The 19,585-nt window shown below is 42.1% G+C and overlaps 1 protein-coding gene across 2 annotated transcripts in view; it reads left to right on the top strand.

Annotated features, from left to right (window-relative positions):
- Positions 1–19,585, top strand: part of fras1 (Fraser extracellular matrix complex subunit 1) — a 323,395-nt gene that overhangs the window by 276,710 nt on the left and 27,100 nt on the right. For both annotated transcript variants that reach the window (XM_063490043.1, XM_063490042.1), the window contains exons 47-53: positions 6,529–6,653; positions 7,596–7,736; positions 8,603–8,830; positions 11,521–11,634; positions 15,547–15,697; positions 19,117–19,276; positions 19,372–19,540. In XM_063490043.1, coding sequence (XP_063346113.1) covers positions 6,529–6,653; positions 7,596–7,736; positions 8,603–8,830; positions 11,521–11,634; positions 15,547–15,697; positions 19,117–19,276; positions 19,372–19,540 — 1,088 coding nt within the window. The remainder of the gene's footprint in view (positions 1–6,528; positions 6,654–7,595; positions 7,737–8,602; positions 8,831–11,520; positions 11,635–15,546; positions 15,698–19,116; positions 19,277–19,371; positions 19,541–19,585) is intronic.

The raw sequence follows: 19,585 nt of genomic DNA, 5'->3' as shown, positions 1-19,585 counted from the left end.
TCTGTAGCCCTTTTTCTGCCACATTAAAGAAGGAAAGACTTCAGTCAGATCCATCGGCCAGGTTAACTTTAGTCAGGTAATGGTGTCTTCCTTTTGCCTCATGTTGCTCATTAGAGTACAAATATTCACTTCCCACAGCCGATGGGTGAACTGCTTCCTTAATAACTTAGAAACTATGACTATATTAAACGACACAACACATCAGTGTTGGTCAAGTTACTTTTTAAAAAAGTAATTAGTTACTAATTACTGATTACTTCTCCAAGAAAGTAATCCTGTTGCTTTACAGATTTCTTATTTTCAAAAGTAATTGCTTTATTAATTAGTTACTTTGTTTCTTTTTTAAAAACATGATACACAACCTGAATACGTAATAAAGCAAAAGACCTTTCAGCCCAATTCTATTTTTTCTGCGTAATCCGTCATGGATTTTTTTCAATGTTTTTGTCACTTTTTACGGAATCAAACCAAAAGTAATGTCAGTACTTCCAAGCTTTAAACGCTGCATGGTCGTACTCTCTCCCGCACTCCATATTGTCCGTTGCTGATCTACACACGTCTGTTGCTGCTGCGGACGTTCCACGCTCATACGTCATTGTCATGAGACACTCTCACAAACAAAATCACAGTGGTTTAGTAATGCAGTAATGTAGCCTGCTTACAGGAAAGTAACAGTAATCTAATTACCTTTTTTGCAATAGTAATCCCTTGCTTTACTTGTTACTTGAAAAAGTAATCAGATTATGCATTGTTGCCTGTCTCTGGTATACATACAGAAAGTATCATAGAAAGATTTACAGTATCATGCTACATTTGACCTCTGACCTCTTGTTCATGGTTAATAAATTAAGAGTCAAAGTGAAAGACAAATTTAAAACTTTGTTACTTACTACCGTTGTTTGGAATAGATAGGAATATAGGGAATTATATATTTTTATTTAAAGACAGCATTGTCAAGAGAAAGAGAATGACCTGCCTAGTTAATAGGAAATATACTTAGTTATTCCATCCATCTTCTTCCGCTTTATCCGTGGCCAGGTCGCAGGGGCAGCAGCCTAAGCAGAGAAGCCCAGACCTCCCTCTCCCCAGCCACCTCCTCTAGCTTGGGGGAACACCAAGGCGTTCCCAGGCCAGCCGAGAGGTATAACCTCTCCAACGTGTCCTGGATGGCTGAACTTCTCACCCTATCTCTAAGGGAGAGGCCAGCCACCCTTCAGAGGAAGCTCATTTCCACCGCTTGTATCCGCGATCTCGTTCTTTCGGTCGAGATCGCAACTGCGAAAAGCAGAGATGAGATTCTGAGGCCACCTAAGTGAAAGCCCTCCGCCACTTGGCTGCGCCTAGAAATCCTGTCCATTAAAATTATGAACAGAATCGGTGACAAAGGGCAGCTCTGGTGGAGCGAGTCCGACTTATTGCCGGCAATGCGAACCAAGCTCTTGCAACAGTTGTATAGAGATCAAATGGCCCATAGCAATGGGGCAGACACCCCATACTCCGCAGCACCTCCCACAGGACACCCCGAGGGACACAGTCGAATGCCTTCTCCAAGTCCACAAAACACATGTAGACTGGTTGGGCAAACTCCCATGCGCCCTCAAGTATCCTTGAGAGGATAAAGAGCTGGTCCAGTGTTCCGCGACCAGGCCGAAAACCGCATTGTTCCTCCTGTATCTGAGGTTCGACTAGTGGACGAACTCTCCTTTCCATGACCCTGGCATAGACTTTCCCAGGGAGGCTGAGGAGTGTGATCCCCCTGTAGTTGGAACACACCCTCTGGTCCCCCTTCTTAAAGATGGGGACCACCACCCTGGTCTGCCAGTCCAGGGGTACTCTCCCTGATCTCCATGCAACATTGTAGAAGCGTGTCAGCCAGGACAGCTCTACAACGTCCACAGCCTTCAGGAACTTGGGGCGGACCTCATCCACACCAGGGGCTCTGCCACCAAGGAGTTGTTTAACTGCCTCAGTGACCTCGCCCCCGGAAATTAGCGGGTCATCCCCCTCATCCCCAGACTCTGCTTCCTCCTCGGAAGACGTGTCAGTGGGATTAAGGAGGTCCTCGAAGTATTCCTTCCACCGCCCGAACAATTTTCTCAGTCGAAGTCAGCAGCGCTCCGCCAGCACTATACACAGTGCAAGTAGAGCACCGCTTTCCCCTCCTGAGACGCCTGACGGTTTGCCAGAATCTCTTCGAGGCAGTCCGAAAGTCTTTTTCCATGGCCACTGTCCGAGCCACATTCCGCTTGGCCTGTCAGTACCTGTCAGCTGCCTCCGAAGTCCCACAGGCTAGCCAAGCCCGATAGGACTCCTTCTTCAACCTGTTGGCTCCCTTCACCTCTGGTATCCACCATTTGGTTCGGGGGTTACCACCACGACAGGCACCAACCACCTTGCGGCCGCAGCTCAATACAGCAGCTCCGGCAATGGAGATGCTGAACATGGTCCATTCGGACTCCATGTCCCCAGTCTCCCTCGGAATGTTGTTGAAGCTCTGCCGGAGGTGTGCGTTGAAGATCTCATGAACTGGGGCCTCTGCTAGGCGTTCCCAGCACACCCTCACTACGCGTTTAGGTGCACCGGGTCTGTCCAGCGTCCTCCCCCGCCCCCTGATTCAACTCACCAACAGGTTGTGATCAGTTGACAGCTCAGCCCCCCTCTTTACCTGAGTGTCCTGAACATATGGTCGCAGGTCTGGTGATACGATTACAAAATCGATCATCGACCTGCGGCCTAGAGCGTCCTGGTGCCACGTGCACTTATGGACACTCTTATGTTCGAACAAGGTGTTCGTTATGGCCAAACTGTGATTTGCACAGAAGTCCAATAACAAAACACCGCTCGGGTTCAGATCAGGGAGGCCGTTCCTCCCAGTCACGCCCCTCCAGGTCTCGTTGTCGTTACCCACGTGAGCACTGAAGTCTCCCAGTAGGACAACAGAGTCTCCAGGTGGAGCACCTTCCAGCACCCCACCCAGGGACTCTAAGAAGGCTGGGTACTCTGAACTGCCACTTGGCGCATAAGCGCAGATGACAGTCAGGACCCGTTCCCCGACCCTAAGGCGCAGGGAACAAACCCTCTCATCCACCGGGAAGAACCCCAACGTACAGGCAGCAAGCCGAGGGGATATTAGCCCGCCGCCTCTCACCAGGGGCAACTCCAGACTGAGACAGAGTCCAGCCCCTCTCCAGGAGACTGGTTCCAGAGCCCAAGCCATATGTAGAGGTGAGCCCGACTGTATCTAGCCGGCACCTCTCAACCTCACGCACTAACTCAGGCTCCTTCCCCACCAGAGAGGTGACATTCCATGTCCCAATTGTCAGTCTTGGTAGCCGGGGATCAGTCCGCCAGGGCCTCCGCTCCTGGCCGCCGCCCGGCATACAATGCACCCAACCCCTACGGCACCTCCTGCGGGTGGTGGGCCTGCGGGAGGATGGCCCCATGTCCCCTTTTCGGGCTGTGCCTGGCCGGTCCCCATGGACTAAGGCCACCAGGCGCTCACCCTCGGGCACCCTCCCCGGGCCTGGCTCCAGGGCGGGGCCCCGGTAACCCTATCCCAGGCAGGGTAAACTGTTCCCTCAATGTTTTCCTCATAAGGGTCTTCTGAAACGCTCTTTGAGTGGTCCCTCACCCAGGACCAATTTGCCATGGGAGACCCTATCAGGGGACAAAAGCCCCCGGACAACATAGCCCCTGGGATCCCTGGGACACACAAACCCCTCTACCCTCTACAAGTTATTCATGTACTTTATTATTAAATATTTAAACAATGAAATGAATTTTACACATGTAGTATATCTGCATATCTGTATAAATAAAAAAGAATTATGTCAAGTATAGTAAAGTGGGTTTCAGCAGGACAAAATAAAACCCCTTGCTCTTGTTTTTATTTCAATACAAATTTCTTAAAGAAGAACAAAGAAAAGGAAATAAATAAATACAAAATATCACAGTATTGCCCTTCAATTATCCCTAAAAACCGGACATCTGTGCAGACCACAACTAGACAGATAAGCAGATCGGATTCAGACTTCAACATCGTCTCTAGAAGTTTAAAAAGTCAACTTCCCAGAAAGTTTTGACTTCACGTGTGAAAATAGGAATGATTTTTGCTGTGTTTTGTACCACGGTATCAGCTCAGATATTAACCTGCATAGCATTCAGCCCATGTTTAAACAAAATGTGGCATTTTCTGCTATTTCCTGTCAGGACAAATGGAAATGAAAATGCAATTTGCTTAAATATGATGGAGCTAAAAAAAAAGCTTGGTTTTCATCACTGACTGAGAATATTGGATCTATTGGATGAAGAAGAGAGGGGAGAGGTGTTAGGCGAGAAAGGGAGAGAGGGGAGAGGAGTGGTGAAAATTAAGATGGAATAGAGGTGGAAGAAAACGAGGTTACATCAGGTGAGGAGCAGCAGTGTCCCTCCTCCAGAACCAGTGGAAGGATTTTTTCTTCTTTTTCAGACACTGTTCCACGAGCACTTTTTTCTCAAGGATGAGGGTTTTCAGCTCATCGATTGTTTCTGCGTTTTCTTTCTCAAGTTTGTTGCATCGTTTCACCATGTCTTCTAATTCGTCTTGTTTTTCTTCAAGCTTGTCTTTCAATTCTTTAACTGTTGCCTCCTCTATTCGCTTTGCCTTGTGCATGTCTGTATTTCTTTGTTCTACTTTCTTGTGCATGTCTTCTAAATGCTGGTTTCTCTTCTGGATTTCTTGAAGTCTACACTGCAGGTCTTCGTGTGTTTTCTGTTGTTGTTGTTTTTGCGCCTGGATTTCAGTGTTTTTGTACTTCAAGTTGTTAGAAAGTTTCTCAAGTTCTGCTTTTTCTCAGCATTTCATTGATGCTATGCTGCATCTCAGAGCATTGTTTTTCCACTTTTTTCTTTTCTCCTTCCAGTACAGTTGTTTTGTACTTTGTTTCATTATACAATTCTTGGAGTGTTTGATTTTTCTTCTGGAGAATAAGTTTTTCTTCTTCCTGTTGTATTTTCTGTTGGTCTTTTTCTTGAAGCAACTCTTTATTTCTGTGCACCGTTTTATCGAGCCTTATTTGGAGCAATCTGTGTTTTTCCTCCATCTCTTCAAGCTTGGAGTTCATTTGTTTCTGTTTCATTTCCATTTGCTTCTTGTCTTGAAGCAACTATTGATTTTTGTGCAGAGTTTTATCATGCTTTACCTGCAGCGCTTTGTATTTTTCCTCCATGCCTTGGAGTTTGCTCTGCATGTCTCTCTGCTCTATGGCCTGTTGTTTCTTGTCTTGGTGGATTTCTTTAATTTTTCCAGAGCTTCATCAAGCTTTTCTTGGAGCTCCTGATTCTTTTTGTCTTGGAGAGCCCATTCTTTCTCCTCAATAATACCTTCTTTTTCTTGAAGCTGGTAGGATAATTTTTCTAATTCAGCTCCCTCTAATTCTCTCATTTTCTTGAGCCTGATTTGTATCAGCTATCAGTTAACTGGAAGCTGATACAAATCAGGATTTAAAACCATTTTTTTGTTTGTTTGTTTTTCTGTTTGACTCCTTGTTTTATTTAATATTGCAATTTATGCGATAATATTATGGGTTTGGAAACTGTTCGATGTGAAAATGTTGGAAAATTAAATATCACAGCTGGAAATCAATGAAAATGAAAATGGAAATTCAGAAGAAGTTCTGTCCTTTTCCTCATTAATGCGCATCATATGTAATGTGTCTGTTGCACACTTTGTATGTCAGGAATAACCATAAATGCGTTGTCTTGCGAATGGCTGCATCAGGTCTTTGCATCCACAATAAGCGAGGATAACAGAACTCCTGGGAAGCAAAAAAAACTCAGTCACCTTTAGTTTCATGCTGAGTGATGCTGGATTGTTGCAGACAAACCTGATTATGTTTCCCACTGGGTTTTAATCTTCAGAGGCAACACAGAGTAAAGAGAAGCATTATTATTTCAGTTTGACTTTAGTCTCAGTTTAGTTTTATCCCCTTGTAAATTTGATAAGAGCCAAATTAAGGAAACAAACTCAGTGTGTGGTCAGAAAATGCCATGGTGGCTTACAAACACATGTCACAACAAAGTATGAAGGATGAGACAACACATTGGAAACATAACGGAAACAGACGCAGAAGAATTCATCTCTGAAGTTTCTTACTTTATTGAACTGGCATTTGCCCGAGACCACCAGAGTTGGTGGAATGGACACCAGAATGAAGACAAAGAAAATCAAAGGTAGACAAAAATCAGTCAGGAGGGATCAGGAGAGAGCAACGGTCTGCCAATCCATTCCCTGTTTCAGAGTTTTGTAGTTTTGCACCTGCTGTTGCTTTAATATTAAACTAACGAGTTTGAAATAGACTCACAGTGGTTTCTGCTTCTTAATTGAACAGATTTAAGTATAACCAACTTTGTGTTATGCTGTGATCATCAAGCATAACCTATTTTTTAGCAGTGTAAAACCATCTCATACCAAAATATGAAAGATGAAATAACAAACATAATGGAAGTTTTTGGGCTTAACGACTGCTTTTCTCTCTTTTGTCTCTTTAGGCACTAGGATCAGCACCTTCACACAGGCTGACCTGGCATCACGCAGCATCCAGTACGTCCACACCAGTGAAGAAGAGAAACATGCTGACCAGTTCTCCTTCACTGTGTCCGACGGGACAAATGAGGTGAATGACAGAAGATTTTTACGATACCTGGTAGCTTAACACATTTTAAAATTCATTCATGAAGGAGGTCTTGATGCAGATATCTACTGACTACAACAGAAGCTCTGAAATGTTATTTGTTCTTCCTAAAGACACATAACTTTGTTCCCAGTTTGGCCAATAAATAAGTCAGCAGTCCTTGTGTGTCCAAAGAGGGACCTTTAAGCTCAAGTGCAGGGAACAACCTTAAATGGTGCAGAAAACAAGCTGTTAACAGGAATTAAGAAAGAAAACCAGAAAGAGAAATGTTTTCTGATCACTCAAAACCTTAACGATGTCATAAAATTGAAAGATATGAAAGAAATATGAAATCTAACAAACTCCACAGCTTTTATAACAGTAAGAAAGTGGCAGCTTCCTGTCCCGGTTCACCTCATGCATAAATCTGCCTTGCTAATCCAAACTAATGAGGATCAGAAGTACTCGAGTAAACATGTGAAAAAGGTCATTTGGCCTTCACGCCTGGCTGACTGCAATGTGTGGAAGCTTTGTGGCCACTGTGGTAGTTGATGAAGTTGTGTAGCCCTTTTGTACTTTTGCTAACTCTGAGAAGCCTAAGAACTGAGAACTACTGCATATTTATAATCAGATGTTTTGCTTTAAGATTAGAAGGGGGGGTGGGGGTGTTATTTTAATGATACCAAAGCAGAATATTGTTCTGTCCCTGCGAGGAGATGGGATTACTTGAGGGCATACCAATACACAGTTTCTCTATTAATGCAGTTTGTGGTATTTGGGTTATGCCATCTGGGGTTAAACTTTTTCATCATAATGAGACTTTTCTATTTGCTGAATTGTTGAGAAAGTTTTCAGTGGAAAGTAGGAAGTTGATGACAGGATGTATTTTTGGTTACACATGTGTGTAACAGTTTCATCATCTTATTATTTGTTCTTTGTCATCAGGTTGCCCAGACTTTCTACATCACCATCAAGCCTGTGGACGACTCCCTGCCTCTTCTTCAGGTCCCTGGCATGAGGGTGCAGGAGGGTGTAAGAAAGACCATCACTGAGTTTGAGCTGAAAGCCACCGATGCGGACACAGAGGTAACACACTGGCTAAATATTTCACAGCTTTAATTACAGTGTATTGATGACATCATGACAAGAATCAGGTGTCACCTTCTGTAGAGGGAGCTATGTCAGAGACGCTTTGAGCACTTCAGAAGGTCTTAAAGGAAAACAAAACAAAAAACTTTTCAAATGTGTAACTGAGGTCAAAATAAAGCATTCAAGGACTGATTTCTGCAGCATGCACACTCATACTTCTGCTTTAATTAAGGCTAAACTAAGGCAAATGTTGCTGTCCATCCTCTGCTGCATATATTGTAGAGTTAATAATATGTATAAAGTTTATATGAAGTAATTTCAATGAGCTCTTTTGCCTTTTTCCTTCTTTAAGCATCTGATTCGCTTTATGAGCTGCACAATATAAACAGATAATCTTTGAAGTTTGGTATGATTCGCGAACTAATTGGCATCATGTTTGGAATGATCTCAAAGCAGTACGGTCACCAGTTTAGAAAAGAGCAGGAAATCTGAATATTTATTTTGAGATCATTACCTAAGCTGGCTAAACTAAGCAGCCGGTTTAAGGGATAATCCAGCACTGTTAATCCCATAAATCTGTAATTCTCAGTAAAAACTTGAAGATTTATTTTCTACTGCTTTATTGTAGAATTTTAGAGAATAACACTCGAAAGTGATGTTAAGGTCCGCCACTAGATAGATATTTTGAAGCTGATTCCTGAATTTGAGTTCTCACTATTTTGCATGCTTGGCTGTTTGTTGGTTGTGCAGAACAAACACTGCTCCTTTATGTAGCTTCATCGTAGGGAGACATTGCAGGCGATATCACTGAGCCGTCCTTCCTTTCCCTGCATTTTCCCTCCTATAACACGACCTTCCTCCAGGCGGAGTCCATCGTCTTCAGCGTCGTCCAGGCTCCTAGACATGGCACCATCGAGCGCACCATCAACGGCCAACATTACCGACAGACCAGCAGCTTCACCATGGACGACATCTACCAGAACCGCATCAGCTACAACCACGACGGCTCCAACTCGCTCAAAGACCGCTTCACCTTCACTGTGACCGACAGCACCAACCTGCTCTTCATGGTGGAGGACGACGGAAAAGAGGTGTGTGTGTGTGTGTGTGTGTGTGTGTGTGTGTGTGTGTGTGTGTGTGTAAAAGGCACCTTCTGGACAGTTTTATTACAGTGGGATGATTGAAATGGCAGAGTGAGGGCATGTCTGCGAGAGTGTGTGTGCTCTGACCTTTTGTGAATTTGTGGGTGTATTCATGTGCTTCTGTCTTTGTGAGGACAGAAGCTGGGGGCTTTTGCAAAGGGCGGACACCTCCGGAAACACAGTGAAAATATTTTTGCAAAGGACATGTTTGGAAGGACAGGATATTTCTGTAGCATGGAAGGAGCAGCTTTATGTTTGCAGCTCATTTCATTTGAATAATATTTAGAGTCCTGCAGGGCGGGGAGACACAAAGTTTTGTGTTATTAAATGTGCGGTATTTAATTATCTGCTACCCTGAAAACTCACATAGATTCAGTGAAGGGCTACACAATGGACAGTTTACCTAAAACTGCAACACACAGGAAATCTTTGGTCCGTATGGATGTGTCACAATCGGTCACTACCCGTGCCACCCGAATGGGTTGCTGGCACAGCGTAATGCTACCAGCAGTGACACTGGCAAAAAGCAGATCTAAAATCCTGTTACTGTCATTTGCACTGAAGCAGGTGAAATAGATAAACAGTGGTTTATGTTTCCTAAATGGAAACAGTAACAATTCTGAAGTAAAACATCAAATTCGGAGCCAGCCTCTAGTGGACATCAGAGGAACTACATTTTAGCGCTTCTCTATTCTTTAGCTGAGGAGTTGCCACTTGGGCAAACAAAAGTGCAGCATACTCTGTTGTCTGTAGGAAATGTATTAACCCTGTGCCACTATTGAGGATTGTAAGATGGTCCGTGAGGAGGGGCTTATTCCACGCATGTTTGCCTTGGATGCACTTTGACATCCTTGCGAGTGGTTTGTTTTCACAGCTAGACCAGAAACCATCACACAGTGTGCAGTGGTAATGTCAGCTTTATGGTTATGAGCAAGCCTCAGGGTGAATTGACTCCTCTGCTTGTCAGTTTTCCCCCCTCAGCTCCACCACCTGTCATTACTAATAGCCCATATGATTAAACTGAATGACAGCGTGTAGGTATTGACATCCCCGATCGCAAACACACACTTCCCAGCCTTGGGTTTATTATCTTTCCTTCACCTGGGGACATTTGGCTCGACAGCCACGCGTGCTCTGTGGCTCAGTAGATGCTTCGTGGCATTATCTCTGCTGTCGTTTCGGTTTCATTCCCACTGGAGCTGCTGTGTTATTAAATAATGTATGAGTTGCTATAAACTGTGTGGACAAGCTCAGCCTTCAAATGGCACGTGTCAAAGTTGGCCTTATTAGCCTCTCTTGTGGTGATTAGTTGCTCCCTCATGCACCTCAGACAGAAGGCGTTAACTGTGAATACTGGAGTAACTTATCTGATTTAGCCTGCCATCGCTGTTGGAAGCGGCTGAATCAATAAAGTAAAACCCAGCAGAACCTTTAAATAGTTCCTAAGAACATTTTGATTGCTGTTTTACGGCTCATTGTGAACACAAAGCTTTCAAAACTTGGGTCAATGAGAATGACCTCAAGTGGAACCTACAGTGAAGTCTGTGCATGTCTCTAGCACAGCTTTTTGCAACCTGATATTGCATAAAGAAGAACAATTTACTCCAAAGTCTGAAGGTGTATTTTAATAGCTGGGTGTCTAAGTTTAGTGTTTTTGTGCTTTCTTTGAGCTTTAAACACTTATTTAATATGTTTAAGTTTGTGTTCCTGAGCTCTGGTTTCTGTTAGCCTCCCCAGCATCTCCCTGTCTGTGCTCCGTCTCGTTCATGTGCTTCTGTCTTCTGTGCTTCACTGTCTGTGATCATGCTCGAGCTCATCTCCAGAGTCAATTATCTTCTGTTTGTTTCCTGCTTCATTTTAAAGGTCAAGGATGCCTTTGAGTAGTCACTTTTTCTTAGAAAGGTTTTTAACTGAGTGAAGCGAAGTAAGTGCGTGGCAGCCATAATAAGAGCTGGTCGAATTGTCTAAATACTGAGAAAAGATGATTCAACGCATCTTCATTATCTCCTTTAGCAGGAGAAGATCCCATAATTGACAGTGATGCACCATTCGACCATCATTAAAAGCAATCAATACACAAATTTGACAAAGTGTGCTGATCATATAATTATGTTAATTATGTCTATTTTTCCATTTCCATAATCTGCTGATATGTTTAGAATTTTCAGCCACAGTCTGTTAAACTCACAGCTGAACTCTGAATATTACACTCCTGTAATAAACTCTGCTTCACGTCGAGTTGTGTGAAGAATGCAGATTACTATAAATGCTCTAATTCCAGATTATGAGGGTATTATGGTAATTAATCAAAGTACATTTGAGGTTTGCTATAGTTCAGTTTGTATTTGTCATGTCTGTTGTATTGCCAGACATGAGTATTATCATCAATTAGGTTTTACTTTGGATCAGCTGGGATGAGTGATAGATGCAAGGGATTTTGTTTTAGTTGAGTAGAAATCCTGAACAAGGACGAGCTCAGAAGTTACACTGGATCAGTCGCCAGCAGGAAAACACAAGAAAGTTAGACACGCTGTACTTTTAACACTGTAGTTTTTACTACTTGTTAAAATTTACTTAAACCATGTCTGCTGTCTTTAAAAATAGTTTTTAATTTCTTTCATTTTTTTTTGGTTTTCCAGATAGTGACAGCCGCTCCCCAGAAGTTCAAGATAGATATCCTGCCAGTTGATGATGGAACGCCGTTAATTTTCACCAACCTGGGACTGCAGTGGCTGGAGTACATGGATAACAAGGTACGGTAACAATGCAGGGACACGTTTTTATTTTTCCATCTGATCATGAGTAAAATGAATATGAGGTTTGATTAAAAGAGAACAGATCCATAAAAATCAAAAGCTTTATGTGATTTAAAGTTTGATGTCAAGGTCAAGCTCATCTTCTCAGGCGTGTTCAACTGTCTAACGTAATCTCTTAGAGAGAAGAGATGATTGAATAAAAATGCCACAAACCTGGGCTATTATGTTACCAGTAAGACTGATGTTTACATCCTCAGCATCAGTTGCAGACTGGTCTGCTTTGTGGGTGGAGATGATGGAGTAAATGACCTCCCTCAGACAATAAACACACCAGAGGAGAGATAACCATATGCATGACAGGCAAAAACAAGGGTTGAGACTATATGTTCATATGATCCCGGGACATAAAGGTTCAAAAATTAAGTTTAAGGATGTTAAAGATATCTTTAATGTTTTGACACACTGGAGGAGATCCAGTGCACGTGTCAGAGGTGAGAGTAGAAGAAGACATCGATTCCAGGGAGTAATGTGGGAGAAACCGCAGCCCAGAGGTTTGCAAGAACAAAAAGCTCTTTAATTCATTAAACTTTTTACCCCCCAGCCGTAAAAAGCCGATATGGCACGCGAGCAGTTGGCATGGATGCCCAGGTTTGTGAATACGATAACTTGAAAACGAAGCAATTTTGGGTTTTCCATAGATACCATAGATACATCTAGTACTAGTACTAGTCTCGTGAAAGTTTGAATCTCAGTGACCTCGATCTCAAGGTCAAGGTCTGACACCAAGTCTTGTGACTCGAGACTGAGGTAAACCAGGATTTTCACATTTATACCATAGATGCAGCTACTAAGAGGCTGATATTTTTATATTTTGATGGAGCTGCTCTCAAAGCTTTGTGATCACACCTCAGTTCCTATAATTCAGTCCTGGTCCTGCATCACAGTGTGAGGTGTGGAATAACACTGTGTCAGAAATTTAGCTTGACCATCTGAGCGTGGCTGCTGCTGCTACTAACCAGCAAACTGAAATGCAGCATGTAGCGATGCACTGATTGAGGAGACACTGACCCCTCTGTAAGAAACCGGCACACACCCAAACAAATTTGGACAGCAGAAGCCGCTGATGTGTGCTCTAGCTTCTGACTGAAGCGAGGAGAACACTGGATGGACAGAAATAGCCAAAGATTTAGATTCAGGTAGTGGGCATTTGTTATTGTACACACTACATGCATAAAACCTGGTGTCTTTCCCATATTTATTAAATCCAGGTCCCACAGTGTGATGATAATAAATTCTGCAGAAATCCAAGTGAGGTAGGCATTTAGGAAACAAATATAATTAAACTATTTGTGATGTTTAATAGCCGTAAAGTGAGAACAGCGGACACTGAAGAGAACTTTTTCTAATTTATTACCTTTAATTGGACACCAGCAGAGGACTGAAACATCAGGATAATTCAGATGTGTTTAAATGAGCTGCGTGTTTGCTCAGCAGAACTCTCTCTGAGCAAATTATGTTTTAAAAAGTGCCAGCACACCCTGCTCTGCCTGAATATTCTCCAGCAGAGTAAATGTGTCTGTGTGAAGTGCGAAGGAGAAGCTCCATCACTGTTTGTTCTGAAATTAGCCCCTCCACCTCCACCTGCTGGCTTGCACACCTCATCGTAATGCAGCGCACAGGTTTGTTTGGTAGGCACTGTAAATATGTCACATCGTTCATTTATTCTCAGCCTGTGCTGTGTTTGCGCTGCAGGTAATTAAGTCCTGGGTGTTTTATCACTGAGCCAAATTATCATACTGTTACACTCCTGTATCTTCTCCTTAGTGCTGGAGGGGAAAGCAAAACCTGACCATTACCAATTGATCATATAGGCAGGAGACCTTTGGTCAAAGAAAATTATTATTCCATCTGAACTCATTAATATTTGGAGGTGCAGCTGTGTTCTGGGATATCCTACACTTCCATGTGCAAACATGGATAGCCTGAGGTTGAGAAAGGAGCAAGAAGGTGGTCCCATGATAGTGCAGTTTTTGTTATGGCCTGCAGGGGGAGGCAATTTCAAAACAATTTCTTACTGAGTTTCATTTAAAACAACACTATGTTTTGGTTACTAATTGTGGTCCTCTTTAGTCATTTAGGTAAAGCGGGGCATGCATTGCAGCATCGTTGCCCTGCCTCTAACTTAGGAGCATGCAATCAAAATGTGGAAAGTGGTCAGTGTTATAAATATCTCACTTTTGATTCAAAGCAAACTGTGAAGCTGTGTGCAGAAAGGAGCACCAGCAGCTCTCGTGTTTAAGAAGGCTTTCTTGTTTCCACATTGATAAAACCATGATGGTTTTATTTCGTCGTGCTTTTATTGAATCTGTTTTGTCCTTTTAGTTGGTGTTGTGGTTTGGATAGTTACCTGAAAAGAGCAGAAACTCTGTCAGATTGTTAAGTGGTCTAACAGGCTGACTGGTGAGCTGAATTTTCCTGTCCACCAGACAGTTACAACGGTCGGCTGGTTTAATTTTCTTGATGACCCTTTACACAGTGAGATTCGTTTTCTTCCTCCCGGACAAAGGTTTCTGGTCCCAAACAGTAAAACGACAAGTTTTAAAAAGTCACTTTTGTGGATTACATGATGGCCAAAAATAGTATAAATTTTTGTTGTCAGTATTTTTTGCTATGCTTTTTTGTTTTCTGTTGTTTCTTCAATTCACGAGAACAAATCTATCTACGGTTAAAAATAAAATAACCTTAACCTGAAAATGCTCAAATCAAGGATTTCCAGAACTGTAGTTCCCAACCCAGCGTCCACGTAGAAGTTACTGGCAAATCGAAAAAGAAGGTTGGTTGCAAAGTAGTTTGCAGAAGAAACGGCTTAAAACACACAGCTGATATGAACTTTGTTTGTTGGATACATTGAAACTTATTTGTAATAATCATAAATGAAACATCTTTAAAATATACGAGACACATCAGCATTGGCCTTCCTGCGCTCTGAGTCACCTTACACAATATATCAGTCTAAACATTCACGCCAGACGAAGCTTATGACCTTAAAAGGACTGAGCGCCAACTCTGCATGAGCACATATGCAATGTGTGTATAAAAATGACTACAACTACTTATTCAATGAACGTATTAATAAAATGCCACTAATAAAAGCCATGTTAACAATGATGTATTTTCTTTTATTTCCACAACACCAAAAAACATTTTAAGCCATCGCATCACCTTCTGTGGTGAATTGATCCGTTTTAGAAAAAATTGGTTCTCAACACTGGTGGATTTATTTTTTACATGTTCCAGATGTGCAAGCTGGTGGTTTAAAACTTTGGAAAACTTGTAAAGACAATGTAGAGATCAGACTAAAGTCCTTCATCCAACTAAGAGTCAAATAACAACTGTTTGGATGCTAATCTGTACTTAAGTGGGGAGATCAGTGTGTACAATAGCATTTCCCAATAATTTATCCAAACTCACTGGAACAATTAGCGAGTTTATAACTCACATAAACCAGATGCTGTCCATTAACAGAATAGATTGTTAACTACTTTGCCCTTCAGAGGAGGGGCTCTTTAAACTTTTGTTGGCTGAATGTCATTGTCGAGATCAGATACAGAAGCAAACACGTTTTTTAGTTGGCGTTGTGATGTTGGATATGCTGATTTCTGTTTTTTGAGCCAGTAGTGAGGCGACGCTTCTTAACAGCTGCATTTTTGCTATGATAGCTACATCAGGGAAGCTGAAATTGAAAAGAAAAGCTTCCTGCTCAGCTGAATCATAGTGTGACATTGTGAATGAAATCCCCAGTAATGAATTCTTGCAGTGTGAGAGCTCCGCTTTGAAGCACAGATGATTTCTGTGCGGTGAAAACTGAAAAACAGGAAATTTGAGTCATTTCTGTCTGATGTCTGTCAGGCCACCAATCTGATCACGAAGAAGGAGCTGCTGACCATGGACCCGGACACAGATGATGGACAGCTGGTTTATGAAATCACCACAGAGCCAAAGCACGGCTTCCTGGAGAGCAAGCTGAAACCTGGGAACCCCATTACCACTTTCACACAAGGTACCGAAGCTCTCTCTGTTGCCTTTATATTTACAGCAATAACATTTTAACTTATTAGACAACCCATCTCTCTTAACTTCTCCTCCTCAGACAGCTTCAATCCTTGTCCAAAAAAAGAGTCAGTTCATCAAATTTATCCAGAGAGTCTGTATTTATAGTGGTCACACTTCTTTGTAACTTTGCACTCTCTGTGGCATGCTGGAACCAATCAGGGCCAAATCCTGATTGGTCCAGAAGCTGATATCCACACGATTGTGCTTATCCACTAAAGTGTCCTCAAAGGTCATCTTATTTTGAGCATTTTGAGCATTGTGGAGCACCAATTCAAGGTAAATGTGATATCTAAGTCAGTCAGAGATCAGCAAATTAACATTTTTTTCGAGTCATAGTTAAAAGTTTTGGCTTTGACTGCATGAAACTGCATTTTTATCAGCATAGGTACAGTATTAAAACATTTGCAAGAAGAAGGATTTTTCTTTTAACAGTAAATCTTTTTTTTTTTACTCCCAGAAATATCAATATAAATTATTTATGGGATTCTCAACATTCCCCACCACACTCAAATGCTTAGCATGTCCTCTGGTGTCCTGTACTCAGGACAATTAATAACCATCATCATGATATTGGGACGTTTCCTTTAAAAGTTTGAAAATTATTTGATCGTGAGCTACTTTGTTGCTGCTAAGTGTAAGGAGATGTTGGCCAACCTTCTGGGTTTCCCTCAGATTCAGTAACGTAGTTGAGATAAACATCCAGCGATCCACCTTTGGATCACAGGGAGGCTGTCTCAGGCCAAGAGTGGGACACTGGACAAAAACAAACTAACAGAAAAGTGAACTGTGTCCACATTCGTGTCACCTTTCCCTGGTGTCAGATTTTTTACTGTTTTCCTTTGAATAAAGACGTTTGTTAACATTAAATTAAGACTATGAGCACAGTTTATCGTGGAAGCAGTGGTCTGATTGCTGATCTACCAATAATTTTAATTTAACTGAATTTTATATCAAAGAAAATTTCCATCCAGAGTGTGTGCAGTTTTGCTTTTCCCCTCCTCCTGTGAGCTTTGATGTTTTTTGCTTTTCCTGCTTCAAATATTCATAAAAAATTAGGATAATTTTCCTTTTTTGTGTCATAGTGAATACTAATAAACCATATACTACATGTGCATTTTAAAAACTCACATCAATGGGCTGATGGTGTATGATATTAAAAGGAAATGAAGGCTACTTTTTGATAAGGTATGCAGGAAATGGTTATCTTATCAGGTTAGTGTGGGATCGCCGCAGTCATAGTTGGGATATATTGTGTACAGCTGCAGTTAGTGCCAATTTATGTTTCCAAATCAAACCCTTATGACTCTTTAAAATGAAGCCATGGCTTTCTGACTCCCTTCAAGTTCAATCTTTTTTCTCTTCTGAGATAGTTTCATTTGAAGGACTTTTTAATGCCTGAGGATTAGCTATGCCTCAGAGCTGTTGGGACTCACAAATTGGAAACCCGCTGCTCCTGGGCTTTCCTTCTAAACTCCCTCAGCGGATGACATAAACCACAAAGACTTCTCTATCAGTGTATAGAGAGCCACCTGTTTCCTTCACTGCACCCAGTTCAGTGTTGCATCGGTGCCCTCTTCTGTTCATCCTGCATCCTTCGTGCCGCTGCAGATAAAACTCTGTGCCTGTTGGAAGGTAGAGGAGGGGAAAACAAAAGACTCCTTTACATTTTGCCTTCATAGTGAGAAGGTGGGACAAAAGCTTGACCCCACATTCTTCGCTCTGATCATTTCTCCGCTGAATGACACCACGTGTCTGCTGTATTTTCTGTTGCACACGTTTACTCAGCTAATTTGCAGTTTAAATCAGCAGTGCTCTCATTATGAGCCTGCTTATGTTCACCTCAAGGCTGCAGACGAGGATCAGTGTCAGCCTGCTGTTGTAAAATGTTGATCCTCCAGGCTGCAGAGAGCAAGTGTAAACAGCCACTTTGATGTGTCGCATGCTCAATTTGAAGCTTGTAAACATCATTTTCTTAATGATAATAAATTTCCAATAACTGAAATAACCCTTAGCCTGAGCGCGAGAGATGGAGGCAATATGAATAAATAAAACAGATGAGATTTCTAGTACAAACTGTCAACATCATCCCGACTGTGAGCATTTGCTCCCATATTCTGCCAAATGCTTGTACTCAATCTAAAAATATGTTTGAGATATTACTATTCTGGATATTAATGCATAATTTAGTACTGTCTTCATCTCTGTGGTGTTTATGCTGAGCTTCCTGAAGGTCATTTGGCCAATTTTGAGGCAGTGGGGCTCACATCTAAGTGTTTCCTTTTCTACAACCTTCTGTGGAAGGTGTAAATGAGCAGAAACCCAGAGCCAATAATAACTTTCACATTCATTTCCAGGCTATTTTATTTCTCCAAGTACTGTGAATTGGCCCAAAGCTGCAAATTATGGAAGTGATATTTTCCAAGAAATGCCTTCTTTGCAAAAGATTTTTTCTATTAAGATTCAATCAGTCTTTTTTGGGTGTCCCCCTCCTCACAGTAAAATTGTGTGCAAGCATAAAAATCAGCACTAATTGTCTTTAAAGACCATCGTGTGAATTTGGCTCTCTGCTGATTTAAAAACCTGCTGCAGTGCTTTGTGACATTTTTTGCATATTTAAAACATTATTTTCAACACATTTTGAACCCGTGTGGTCGTTTTTGACTGACTCCCATCAGACCTGATCTGAGTCAGTTCACTTCTTAGTAATGGTATTTTATTAAAATTGAGTCTGAATGGCTAAAATAATTATGTTCATCTCCTTCTGAGGCAGCGTTGAGCTCAACTTCAGGGTGAGGCTCTAAGACATCCAGCGGGATCTCACCTGGGTATTTTTCCTTTAGAGATTATCAGTGCACACCTAACTGAAAGGAAATTATAAGCAAGACCCAGAAACCAGAGAGCTTATACTTTATGTCTCATCTGGCCTGAGATCTCCGTGGGATCCTCTGGAGGATCAGAAAAGCATTGCTGGGTAGAAGAAAACATGGCGGTAACAAAGTAATAAATCAAGCCAAACGGCTACTGAAACAAGAAGTGATTGAAACATAAAAAACAATTGGTAGGCATGAATGAACTGATGAAGAAGCATTAATAGAAGCACTAACACTAAAAACCCCAAACAGAGAAATAAATTTAGATAACCCCGTTAGTTAAAACTGTATTTGTGTGTCTGATCTGAAATGAAACAGTGCCGTGCCTTATTCATTACAAGATGGACGATCTTGTAATCCAATGAAACCAGAAGTCAGAGCGAGATTTCAAATTTAGAAATTCTCTGCTCCAGTCCTCTTTGTCTTGTACTAAAACCGTAAAGAAGCAATAATGCTAGTGTTTGATCGTTACTAATGTGGCTTTTTTTCTTTGTAGCCGATATCAATCTGGGTCTGATCCGTTACGTGCTTCATCAGGAGAACGTCCAGGAAACCATGGACAACTTCAAGTTCCTGGTCAAAGACAGCAAGCCAAATGTGGTCAGTGACAACGTCTTCCACATCCAGTGGTCCCTCATCAGCTTTGAGCACAAAAGGTCTGCACCATTTCAAAAAAATATACATATTTTATAAAGATTATCCGTTGGACACCCACCCTTTTACCTTCCTACTTCTTCTAATGGCACCACAGCTACAATGTGAGTGAGAAGGCCGGCACAGTGGCGGTGACCGTGAAGCGAACCGGTAATCTCAACCAGTACGCCATCGTGCTCTGCCGCACTGAACAGGGCAGCGCCACCTCCACGAGCAGCGTCGGATCCAGACCTGGACAGCAGGACTACGTGGAATATGCTGGGCAGGTAGAAACTCGATATTCCACGTTTAAAAAATGAACATTTCTCTTT

Source organism: Pelmatolapia mariae, linkage group LG12 (genome assembly GCF_036321145.2).
Source record: "Pelmatolapia mariae isolate MD_Pm_ZW linkage group LG12, Pm_UMD_F_2, whole genome shotgun sequence".
NCBI lineage: Eukaryota > Metazoa > Chordata > Actinopteri > Cichliformes > Cichlidae > Pelmatolapia > Pelmatolapia mariae.
This window is presented reverse-complemented; position numbering and strand designations above follow the sequence as displayed.